The sequence below is a fragment of the Alosa alosa genome, chromosome 23 (assembly GCF_017589495.1).
Source record: "Alosa alosa isolate M-15738 ecotype Scorff River chromosome 23, AALO_Geno_1.1, whole genome shotgun sequence".
Classification (NCBI taxonomy): domain Eukaryota; kingdom Metazoa; phylum Chordata; class Actinopteri; order Clupeiformes; family Clupeidae; genus Alosa; species Alosa alosa.
Window position 1 is genome coordinate 4460421 of NC_063211.1, and position 12249 is coordinate 4472669.

At 43.1% G+C, this 12249-nt stretch overlaps 2 protein-coding genes across 2 annotated transcripts; both read left to right on the plus strand.

The window, feature by feature from the left end:
* The first annotated feature begins 3801 nt into the window (after positions 1–3801).
* On the plus strand, positions 3802–6751 carry cldn10a (claudin 10a). Its single transcript, XM_048235016.1, has 5 exons — positions 3802–4411; positions 5295–5456; positions 5586–5667; positions 5760–5864; positions 6295–6751. The coding sequence occupies exons 1-5, from the start codon at positions 4192–4194 to the stop codon at positions 6431–6433; spliced, it is 708 nt and encodes a 235-aa protein (XP_048090973.1). The 5' UTR covers positions 3802–4191; the 3' UTR covers positions 6434–6751.
* A 2518-nt stretch (positions 6752–9269) lies between these two features.
* Positions 9270–11481, plus strand: cldn10e (claudin 10e). Its single transcript, XM_048235303.1, has 5 exons — positions 9270–9591; positions 9803–9964; positions 10085–10166; positions 10276–10386; positions 10837–11481. The coding sequence occupies exons 1-5, from the start codon at positions 9360–9362 to the stop codon at positions 11228–11230; spliced, it is 981 nt and encodes a 326-aa protein (XP_048091260.1). The 5' UTR covers positions 9270–9359; the 3' UTR covers positions 11231–11481.
* Positions 11482–12249: the final 768 nt, after the last annotated feature.

The following is a 12249-nucleotide window of genomic DNA, read 5'->3' on the forward strand; positions in this document are numbered from 1 at the left end:
ACATGAACCTGAGGGTCTACTTCCTCTAAATCTATTGCGATGAACCATGCACCTGGTTCTATGGCTCGAATCACATCTGCTGTTCGCGAACATGCGAACGGCAAGCTTTGAGGAACATGTTCAAGCGCCTCAAATCCAGGATGGGTCTGAACCCCCATCTTTTTTTTGGAACCAGAAAATAATGGGAGTAGAATCCTTCCACATGAACCTGAGGGTCTACTTCTCTATCACACCCTTCTGCAACAGCTGCTGAACTTCCCGCAGTAAGGGCAAGAACTGAAGAGGGTCCTTCACTATAGTGGGACTTAACATGAACACCGCGGTGTAGGTCGGGCGGGCTAAAACTGCAGGCGTAGCCCTTCTTGAGAGTCTCGAGAAGCCAACTGTTTGTTGTTATTGCCCTCCAGCGTTGCAGCTGAAGTGTTGAAAAACAAACCACCACCGACCTTGAGCAGTCAGTAGCGTCTACCTATGGATTCATTGGCCTTGGGGGGGGCGCCGAAAAGGCGGCTGCCTTGCAGGCGGTGGTTGTGGTTGTGCGCCCATAGCTGCACGGGGTGGCGGCAGGGCGGACCTGCGGTGTTGGCCATAGGGGTGCCGGCCAAGATTGTGCATTGGTGCACGCCGCTTAGTAGGCATCTGGTGGGGTGCTGATATGGCTACCTGTGGCTCCTTGAAGGGCGGCCAGCGCTGAACATGTTGCGAACGCGACTCGCGTCCTCCTTTCCAATGCCTCCTGCACAGCTGGCCCAAACAGGTGGCCAGGCAACAGCGGTAACTGGCGCAAGTTGTTCTGACACACTTCTGGCAAGGGTGACTGTGCTAGCCAGACCTGTCGTCTCGCATGGACAAGGAGACCCAGAGCTCACCCGCATTCACTGGCCATTGCACCAAGTGCCTGTAGAGAGACATCAAGCAGACCAGACGTAGCAACGTCTGGAGTGGCTGTGTCCAAAGTAGAATGTAAGGCCAGGAGCAAATGCCCCATTGAGTTGCCCACATGTCCATGTCTTGCAACCGTGTTGTAGGTTTTAACCAGCATGCCATCAGTGCGCCTGCATTCCTTGTTGGGGCATCGCACATCCTGGCGTAGGGCTTCATCGGGTGACACGATGAGAGAGGCTACACAGGGCTCCAATGCCGGCATTGATCCAAGACCGATGGTATCTGGCGCGCTCATGGCCGCCAACGTGCGAGCAGCACGATCAAAGCTGACTGAAATGCTGAAGACACAACTTCAGTGAAGTCTTTGCAGTGAGGCACGTGCACGTCCTTTGGCCCTGGCACTGAGCGGCACAGGAGGTTGGTAGGGCCCACTGGGGCCTGAGGCAAGTCCAGTTTCAACCTGGCAAGCGCCATTTTGATGTTGTCACGGATTGATAAGTGTACAGAAGATGTGTCACTTTCATACTCACTGCCACTCGCTGAGTGCAATGAGGACCGCTGTGATGGTGTTAGAGGTGTGTCAGTGGGTGGCTGACCATTGGGATCAATAAAGAGAGATTCTGAGGCTGCCACCGACATAACATCCACTTCTTGTGGCTGCCGGTGAAAGGAATCATTAAGCAATGGGAGAGTGTGGGTACTATGCTGTGCTACACCGCCAGTCTGATCGGTGTGGTCCTCAGTGGCTTTGATGACACGATAGGAGTGCCTGCAATTTCAGAACAGTAGTAGCAAGCTCATCCATTCGCTTTTCTAACTTAGCAGATGAAGATCTGCGCTTGGATGTCGATTGTTCCAGGTCTTCATGAATGTTTACGTTTGACACCATGCATATTGCCTGCAGCTTTAAGCGAAATCTCCGATGCCTTTGGATAGGCAACCGACAACCGGATTTGCCATTGTTCAAGGGGCATCATGCTACACTCATAGCCATCCAACATGTCCATTCCGGCAAAGCATTGTGTGCAAAAAGCAGAGTGCTCCATGTCACGGAGGTTCAACGCTGACACGGCGGGTAATCAAGAGTCGAGCTAACGTTAATTCACAATATCCACTGTAGCTAGGCGGGGCTAGCAACGAATAGCAGATGTAAATAGCTGCGAGCTATTATCTACACCAACAAAGGAACCCTGGAAACCAAGGGTGTTCGTTGGAATAGAAGTAATTGTTGGCTTGCCCGATAATGTAGCTTACTCACCTTCGTAGCAGCTAGCACTGGTCGTAAGTTAGCTACTACTGTCAACAAACGAAGTGACCCTGGACACCAAGGGTATTCGTTGGGAATAGCAGTGAAATACCAAGCGAGGGAACTCTGGATACCAATAGGTACTCGCTGGCAGAAATAGTGTACTTACCAGAGAAGAGTTCAGTCACTGCTATATCCACAAGCCAGTAACGTTAATGTCTCCGACCAGATCCTGGAAGCCGAGGGTAGGCTATCGGTCGGGAGACGCGAAGATTCCGAATCCGATTGTGTTGACAAACAACAGCTAATGGGGGAGCATGTACTACTCAACCCAAGTTCAAGTAAAAAAAACAGTTCTCAGCCAGGCTAGAATGAAAAAGAGAAAGATCATGACGAATCTGTAGGCTTATATATTGTAGCGTCATGATGTCACCAGATGACAACCAATCAATAAGTTCTCGTAGCCAATGCGCGAGCGCATGATATCTTCCACTATGTTTTCATCGCCTCTGGCGGTCTGTAACTATGAAATAGAACTGATAGCTTTCCTGGTTAAATGGTATAAGCTAGGCCTATTACACAACACAAATTGTGCTGGCGACCCAAATAAAATCTCCTGCGGCGCACCCGTGGGTCGCGACCCAGTCTTTGGGAACCAATGTTCTAAAGAGCACATCCCAATAGGAAGCTCAACCTAGCAGTGGTGTATGTCCAAATCACTAGCCTTTGACTACTATCACTTAATGAAAAATTCTAAACAGGAATTTTAAACTAGGCTACAACATGTCAAGAATCAAGAAACTCCAAGGCAGTCTCTATTGAAAAAGTTAAAAAGCCTTTATTATCATGACTTGGTCAAGTTAACCTTCTAAAAAACTCCAACGCGTTTCGGCTACATGCCTTCTTCTGGGAGTTAAGCAGATATCAAACAAGAACAGTTTCTTATGAACTAGCAGTCCACCAATCAAAAGCCTCCATCTGGCAACTAAGGTGTTGAGGTTACAAGTGCTAGTACACAAAAGAGACAGTAGGTGTCATCATTTCCACTTCTTAACAAATAAATTTCGTATATACACAAAATGAATTCATGAAAAGAACATACACAAAAAAAAGGGTGACAGGTAAAAGTTAAAATAATAAATGTACGAATTTCCAACAAACTATAAGACTACAGTTTAGGCTACAACATGTCTTGGGGGCTCTAATTTTCAACACCAAAGCTCCATTACCAGAAATGAATGTGTTCCAACATGACTAATGACTAAAACTGCGCCAGTCTCTACCACAGTCTATCACATGTGAGGCAACCTCTCCTCAGGGATGGATTACTGCACGGGCCTACTGGGCCCAGGCCCAGGGGCCCAAGGGGTCAGGGGGCCCTGAAGCCCAAGCCTTTGCATAGAATCATTGCCTCAATATCAACAAATCAGGATGTAGGCTATGAATCTGATTGAATTTAGTATTGACCATCCCCAAAATGCACCAGAATACAGGAAATCACATCAAACAAATTAAAAATCCCCCACACACACACACATATACGACAATAAATGGGGGGCCCTTAATACATCTGGGCCCAGGGGCCCCAAAGTTCATAATCCGCCCATGTCTCTCCTATGAATTTTGACCAATAGGTGGAGCTCTCATCTAACTTTAATGGCATAATTTACCTCCACCTTGGCCTCTTTTCTCTGCACATCTTCTTCTCCGCTAGTGAGACTCTTCACTTCTCCATGACGTCCCGCTCTCTAACTCGCCAGATCGTCTTGATAAGACTCATCGCCCCCGAGCGTCATTCATAATCCCTGCAGAGTGATGTGGTCAGTCTGTGTGTGTGGGTGTATATGTGTGATAGAGCAATGAGTTGATGGCTATTCAGTGTGGAATAAAAGACCATTGGTCAGCCAAGAGTGCTGCCAGGGGCTCTCCCTCCCCCTCCTGCAGATAAGACACGGCAGCTCCATATCCTGTGCAACAGTGCCACTCTTTTGCTATAACTTAACTAAGTCAGGTGAAGTCAGCACACTGAGAATATTTGCCAACGTTTGAGCCTGAACAAAATGAGTAATATGATGACCGAGATCATGGCCTTTCTGTTGACTATATCTGGATGGGTACTCACAGCCTCTACTGTTGCTACAGACTACTGGAAAGTTTCCTCCGTGGATGGGACGGTCATCACAACTGCAACGTTCTGGTCAAATCTGTGGAAGACATGCGTGACTGACTCAACAGGGGTCTCCAACTGCAAAGACTTCCCTTCCATGCTTGCATTAGACGGTCTGTTAATTTATTTTTTATTTATTATGGCTGCCATTGAATGTCTACAGTAGATTTGCAATTGAGTGTGAATTTATAGTTTGCAGTATTTTAGCAAGCAGATTCCAGATCATTATATTTCTTTTTATGGGCTAATGACGAATCAAAACAACAAATAGTCTTTATTTTACTGAATAATCAGAGTAGGAAGGAAAAACCTGAACAACTCAATAAATAAATCATTTGATTGTTTCCACAGTGACATAACAGTATCTTTTGAGAAACATATTTAGACACATGCTCCAGTTTAGATAATGAAATATTGACTTTGATAAGACTAAACTTTTTAGGCTATTTAGTGTCAGGCAATATTCATAGACTTCAATTGGTACACTATAATTTAATGTACACCATTCTATTACTTTAAAATATTGCATGAAAATAAATGCACAATTTTACATATATTGGCAATTAAAAAGGCCTTGAAAAGCAAACGTTTTGGAAGTACACAGAGGTAAAATATGAGAATGTTGTATTCATTATTGTAAATTGAAAGCTCACTGAAAAGAAATCATCCATATAAACCAGTACATATTTCTCATGAAGACTGTTGTTGTATTGTTTATTTGTTTGTTTATTTTTTACATGAAGTTGTGTAAACAGTATGGAGCATGTGGCATTGAGTAATAGGCCTGATGATTAATCTCCTTCATATGTGACTGCTACGGAGGGACATGTGTATTCTATGTCCTCATTATCCCATGTCTTGGAGAAATTAATGTAGGCCTATCCTGAAGCTATACACACCTTTGAAATGAATTACATGAGTGTCCTTAAACTTTGAAACCTTAAAACTGAACAAGCTTTTTTGTCTTTTCTGTCTTTCTCTCTCTGATTACTGCAGGGTACATACAGGTGTGTCGTGGTTTGATGATAGCTGCCGTGTGTTTGGGTTTCTTTGGGGCTACTCTGGCCTTGGTGGGGATGAAATGCACCAAGATCGGAGGATCTGAAACAACAAAGGCCCGGATAGCCAGTGTGGCCGGCTTCAATTTCATCCTGAATGGTGGTATTTGTAAATTGGCTTTGAATGATTGTAGGAGTCTGTGAACCCTTCACTTAACTCATCCCAAGTTTATTAAAGGATGTGAAAAGTAACATTAGATTTTGCCTCTGATGACCTTCTTCTGGGCAGGGCTCTGCTCCTTGGCCGCATGTTCTCTCTACGCACACAGGATAACATCTGAATTTTTTGATCCCTTGTTTGTCGCCCAAAAGTTAGTATTTTTCTATAATAACATCAACCCAACACACAAAATAAACCTCACTGTGCTCACAATGGTGTTAACATTTGTCTCAATCCCACCAGATTCGAGCTGGGTGCTGCATTGTTCATTGGCTGGGGGGGGTCTGTTCTCTGCATATTAGGAGGCCTAATCTTCTGCCTGTCTCTAACAGAGGGCCTCAGTCTGAGGTAAGTCACTCAGACACTGATTTCTGCAGTCTGACGCATGTTCCAACTCTATGCCAAACTGAATAGCTCTTGTGCAATATATCATACAAGGTCCACTGTAAGAATGCTATACTATTATTGTTATTGTTGCTGCTGCTGTTGCTCTCTACTGCTTTAATAGTAATGATGATGATTTAATATCGATCCTTTTTATTTCAACTTATGCTGCATCATTACATTTGAGAATCATGACCACTATGACCAGTTAGTAATTAATTGATAATTAATTCTACACTAATGATTGTAGCATATAAAGCAAGTAAACAGTTCCTTCCTGAATCTAGTATATGCAAATATAAATATATTTTCCATATTTTCATGTCAAATATCCACATAGGCCTATTTGTTTTAGTTGGTAAGAACACTGATGCACATTCTTCTTCTCTCCCAGACACGCTGAGCGCTCCTACAACAGAGATGCCTCCTTCATCTCCATACACCAAAGGCACAACCCCTCCACCAACCTCCAAAAGGACCCCCAGGACCAGGGTGGCACATCCAGACAGTTTGGGAGAAACGCCTACGTTTGATGGCTGCCTAGTATACACAGCCATACTGCTATAGCAGGCTGAGAGCTATTCCTGCAACGTCTGCTTTGGAGTTCTCCTGTTTCACAAATGAGTACAGAACAATTGAGCCTCTCCATTGTCCGAAGTCAGAGATGAGAGAGAACAAATGCTATCTTGCTATCATAGGGGTGCTGCAACGCTGCATGCTGGACTGACACCATTTCAGCTTTTATAAGAAAGGATTCAGCAACATGCTGTCCGTGATAGTGTGATTCATGATAGACTTTGTGATATTTGGAGGTGAAATATAGCATGTATCAGTTTCAGTCCCATCACTACACTAGGAACACAATAGTCTATCTGATATTAAAGTGATTTTCATTGAAAATAAAAAAAAGTTGTAAAAGTTTGGCAGCAAAAACAACAAACTTAACCACATTGATCTCAATAAAAATGTCAAGTTTTTGCCTGAAATTGCACTGTGCCATAGCACCAGGTCTTGTGAAGTTGTGTGCAAAAGTAGATCAATATAGAATGAAAATATGAGTGCTTTAGATCATTATTTGCCAAGGTATGCTCATGCGTTTTGTAAAATGCCTATGGAAACTCCCCATAAGACTTTTTGTTATCCAAAATGCATACTGACAATCAAATGCCTACTGCACATTAACATGAAGTGATTCTGTAGCAAGCCGAATAAACATGTTGCCAATGACAATTCAGTTAATGTGTGAACAAATATCTGTCCACAAGCTGACTAAATGAGCATCAGTAGGCCTAGGATAATAATGCAGATTCTGTAGCCTAAGTCTTACTCCTTATAATGAAATTCATGTTTTTGTTTTCATAAATGTTTGCTGAAATCTACCTTAATGTAGGCTATGACCTAAGATCTGAGATGAGAACTGATTTGGAAGCTCTAATCAGTGAAGGGGTTTTAAACAAGTGTCCAAGTCCACGCACCCTGAGTGAAAGACGGGAGGAAAGATCTATAGCCTAGGCTATTTACCCAGGGAAACTGATGACAGATGTGTAGCCACATCACCCCCAATGTATGTTTAAAATCTCGTGCTGCAGCCAATCCATTGCCTAGGCTACTCGAAAACTGACTCGGAAATTACTGAAGTCCCAAGAGCAGCCGTCCATCTCCACCTGGTGATAAGTGGAAACCCAATACGCATTTCCGTTTCACTCCCTCCGGCTGATCACTTACGGCGCTGAAACATTCCCTCACAACACTTCCGTAAACAAGTATTGTGTGCCCCGCCGTTGCTGTTCAAGGATAATTTGATAACAATCTAGCCTCTTCCCAATATATATATTTTTCTTTCGTTTCAGCGCTACCCGGTAAATAAGTTAGGCTGGCCGCCAGATGGCGATGTTGCTACAAACTAGCTGGGATTGAGGTCTGTCATTCAATTTTAGAGGCCTTGTTTTGCCATGATGCCATGGTTTCTGCTTTTTTTCTCTTTTTTGTTTATGGGAGGCCTACCAATTTATTAAAACCAGGTATCAGCAAAGATGATATGTTTTGTTAAAAGGAGATTACTAGCTGTGTCCCCTTGTGTGTCAATCTCCTAATGACCAGTCCTATTGTTTATCAAAGAGATTGCAGACAATGCATTATCTTGGGAGAATTTTGCCTTGTCTGTAGTTGTTTAGGCCTTGATAGCCTTTACCGGTGGTAAAAATGTAATTTCTTCTGAAGTGAGTTTGTAAAAACCTTTAGGCCTAGCTTATTATTATTATTACGACTACTTAAGCCTCTGCACTTACTTACCCATCTTATTGGCCTTCTGATGTTATTAGTTGACGTGCTGCCCTCCAACACACTGAGATGCTTCTTTGTAGCATCAAAGTCCACCTTGCTGTGATTAATGAAAGTTGTGACACAGACTTCCCCTCTTTCTGCACTCCCTAAGATCAGGTCAGATCAAAAAGGGGAGTCTTTCATCACATTAGACCCTCATTTGTTTTCATTAATAACACTGACATGGATTTATTTCTAATAATGTTAGAGGAAAACTAAGAGTAGAAGATAAAAGACAGCATTGGCATCTTCATAATATAATTAATAAGCGAGGTACGCCTGGGGCATGCAAAAATAAGGCCTCTTTGTAATATGTCTAAAACCAGCACGACCTTGGCTCTGCATTTGACCCACATATTTTGCATCAGTGGAGAATGAGAGGTCGTTGGTTGAGTAATGTCAGGGCTCTGCATGTGGCCTAGTCTCACTGTGAACAGCCCACTGAGTGAGGTAGAGAGGAAAGGAAAGCTGTTTCTCAGGTGTTCAAATACAAACAAAAAGGGCAAAATCTTATGTTGATGTTAAATTGAGCTCAAATATTAAATAGAATTGGCAAAGGGGAGATCTTGTTTTGAAATTTCCTTTCAGATAGGTAGACCATTACAACATACTTCTTCTCTTGCCATCCAGGCCCATCCAGGCACAACGGACTATAAAGAGGCTCACTGGAACTGGTTGTGTTAACTTGGTTTGACTTGCGCTCCCCTGTCCCAGGTGAGGTGATCCAGTGTTGATGCAGTATGTTGGTGCAGTGATGCCGACATAAGCATTTCCTCAGGCCATCAGTGGCTAATGTGACTCTGGGAAACTGCCTGGTCTCAGGTTCACACCAGCTAGCATGTTTTTCTTTGTTTTCTCCATGTCTTCTTATCGCACACACACATAAACACACACAAACGCACACATAGGCTCTCATGTCTATCATACTCATCATACACACATGTGGGAGAACAAGTTTAGGTGTGAAACCCAACCCTTCCTTCACTTAGTGGAACTTGCCATTAAGGGAAACTCTCATTTATGTGATGAACAGGCAAGGTGCAGGAATTCAGGGAGAAGTGTAGAAAAGGTCTATGAAGGTGATAACAACATTTCGTTTGTAGTGTGAGTGTGTATCTCAAACGGTTTCCAGAGAGGATGAAGATCCGCGTGGTGCAAATCTGGGGCTTCCTGTTGACGGTCCTGGGCTGGATCTTCATAGCCTGCTCCATGGCCATGGAGGGCTGGAAGGTGACCTCCATCGGCGGCCAGGGTGGAATGTCAGTCATGGACGTAGCCTGGTACTGGTCCAGTCTCTGGAGGACTTGCTTCACAGACTCTACCGCGGTCACTAATTGCTATGACTTCCCTGTGCTCTGGTCAGTAGAAAGTGAGTTGGAAAAAGCCTCAGGCCGTCACCTATGGTGCCTATAGTGCTAATGACAGAGGTATTCTCAGTCATTTAGTAATTCTCAGTATCACTGTATTCTGTCTTCCAAAGTCCAGCAGACAGTAGTGATTTGCAAGATAAAATGTAAGAATGAAGTGAAGTTAAGGCATGCTTTACTGTAGTGATGATATTACTGCTCTCTCATATTCAGACAACATACAGATTGTCCGGGCCCTTCTCATGGGAGGGCTCACGACCGGAATGCTGGGGTTCATTCTGAGTCTTCTGGGGATGGAGTGTACCTACATTGGCGGCAAAGACAAGGAGAAGAACAGAACTCTCTTTGTTGGTGGAATCAGCCATTGTATTGCTGGCAAGTATTCTACTTCTAATTTGGGGAACAAGGAATCCTAGAATGTGTTCTATACAAGTGTGTGACAGTACCAGGATGAGAGCCAGTACAAGCGGGTCTGACTTTATCCCTCCTGTGCAGGAATTGCAGCGGCCTCTGGTTACGCAGTGTATGCAGTGTATGTCTCAGCTGAATTCTTCAATCCTAATTTTGATGGGCTAAAGTAAGATTAAATCATTTACACTGACATGTTTAAATAAGCATGGCCAGCTACCAGTGCCAAATATTTCTCTGAGCATGAAAACGTCTGTATTTTCCCCCAATGATTCCAGGTTTGACCTTGGCACGCCACTCTTCCTTGGGTGGGCTGGCTCTGCTTTCCACGTGGCTGGTGGTATATTCCACCTGGTCTCAGTCTATAAGATTTGGGCTCTGGCATACAGGTGAGCACACACTACTCATTCACCTGTGGACTCAGTCTTTAAGATTTAGGCTTTGGCACACAGGTGAGCACAAACTACTCATTCACCTGTGGACTCAGTCTTTAAGATTTAGGCTTTGGCACACAGGTGAGCACAAACTACTCATTCACCTGTGGACTCAGTCTTTAAGATTTAGGCTCTGGCACACACTACTCATTCACCTGTGGACTCAGTCTTTAAGATTCAGGCTCTGGCACACAGGTAAGCACACACTACTCAAGTGCTGTGTGGTGAGTCATATCAGAGTTAGGGCATTAAGACATATGCTTTGACAGTGTAAAATCCATTTGTACACAACTTTCACAATACGTTTGTGGATTGTTCCTTCAGTATTATTATGCTGAGCACTAATACTGTATCTGGGATGTAAATTACACTGCTGTCTATTATATATGTGTGTGTTTTGTGCAGCGCTCCTGTCTTGGTCGCTCCCCCTCAGCCTGTCCAAGAGGATGGTCCAAACGCCTCCACAGTGTTCTCTACAGTGTCTGAGATCTCCTCGAAACCGTCCTCTGTATCTGAACTTTCGTCAAGGACCAATCTTTCAACCGTTTCCGGTATCACAGAAAAGACAGGGCATTTGTCAAAGTCCAGACGCTCCTCAAAGTCTGACCAATCTGTAAGATCAAAGATGTCTGAGAGATCAGACAAGTCCCGTAGGTCAGAAGGGTCATCTCGCTCTTCACGATCCTCCAAATCGGGGAGGAGCTCAAGGGACACGAGATCAGATGCCGTAAGCAGTAGAGCTTGGTCAGAAGGGTCCACAAGTGAGCGAGCTTTATTTATTAAAAACTCATATATATAGAACTCTTCAGAAACATTCAACAGTTGCACATTTGAGCTCCAGTATTGTGGCTTGTGTGAGTGAAGATAACACTAAGGAACTTCATTTTAAACATCAACATTAGTCTCTTCTTAGTCTGACACCAGCTAAATACAGTTTTGAGAAATAATTATATTTGTAAATATTATGAAATTCAAGCAGTATGATTGATACATGTATGATTAAGATTTTAAATATGATTACAGATAGCTTTTGCTCACAGCCATGGGACATCATTTGGACCTTTTCAATGTCTGTATTGAAAACTATTTTCTAAATAAATTATTTGCGAAAAGTATGTGCTTTGGTTCCATTTTTTCCTATTCTGAACTCTTGCATCGTTGTTATTCTTTAGATTTTGTTACTTAAACAAGGACAAGCACACGGTCAAAGTGAATCTTGTCTTGACAAAATCCACCTGTCTAGGTTCAAATTTCAGTTTATTTTTGTCTAAAATAAATTATATATTATATAAAATAAATTATATATAAACTATTTTTGTCTAAATAGCTTATATATCTATAGCTAAAGGATGTCCTGCAAGATGGTTGTTTCTAATAATGTGATGTAACTGCTGTGGAGCTGGATTATGATAAAGCCACTTGCCCCCTTCATCTTGAAATGGGATCTTCTTAATACAGTATTGAGAATGCTTAATGGACACTATCATGGTTCACTGATTGCCATAACTATGTGTTTGGGATTGAATTGGAAAGAAATCCACACAGCGGATAAAATACTAAGAGATAACATTCAGTGTCCACCATAACCATAGTGTGGATGATCAGTTACTAGCACACAATATATCACACAATATATGCTTTAAGGGATTCATTGACCTGATTGACTGATTACTGTAAGTCTAATCAGAACTCCAAAATAACATCTCCAATAACGAAACTCCAAACAATTCTGACAAACTGCATGACCTTCAAATGTCCTCATCCTGTCATAATAAAACCTGTCCACGTGTTAATATTTGTTCCTCTTCACATAGTGGT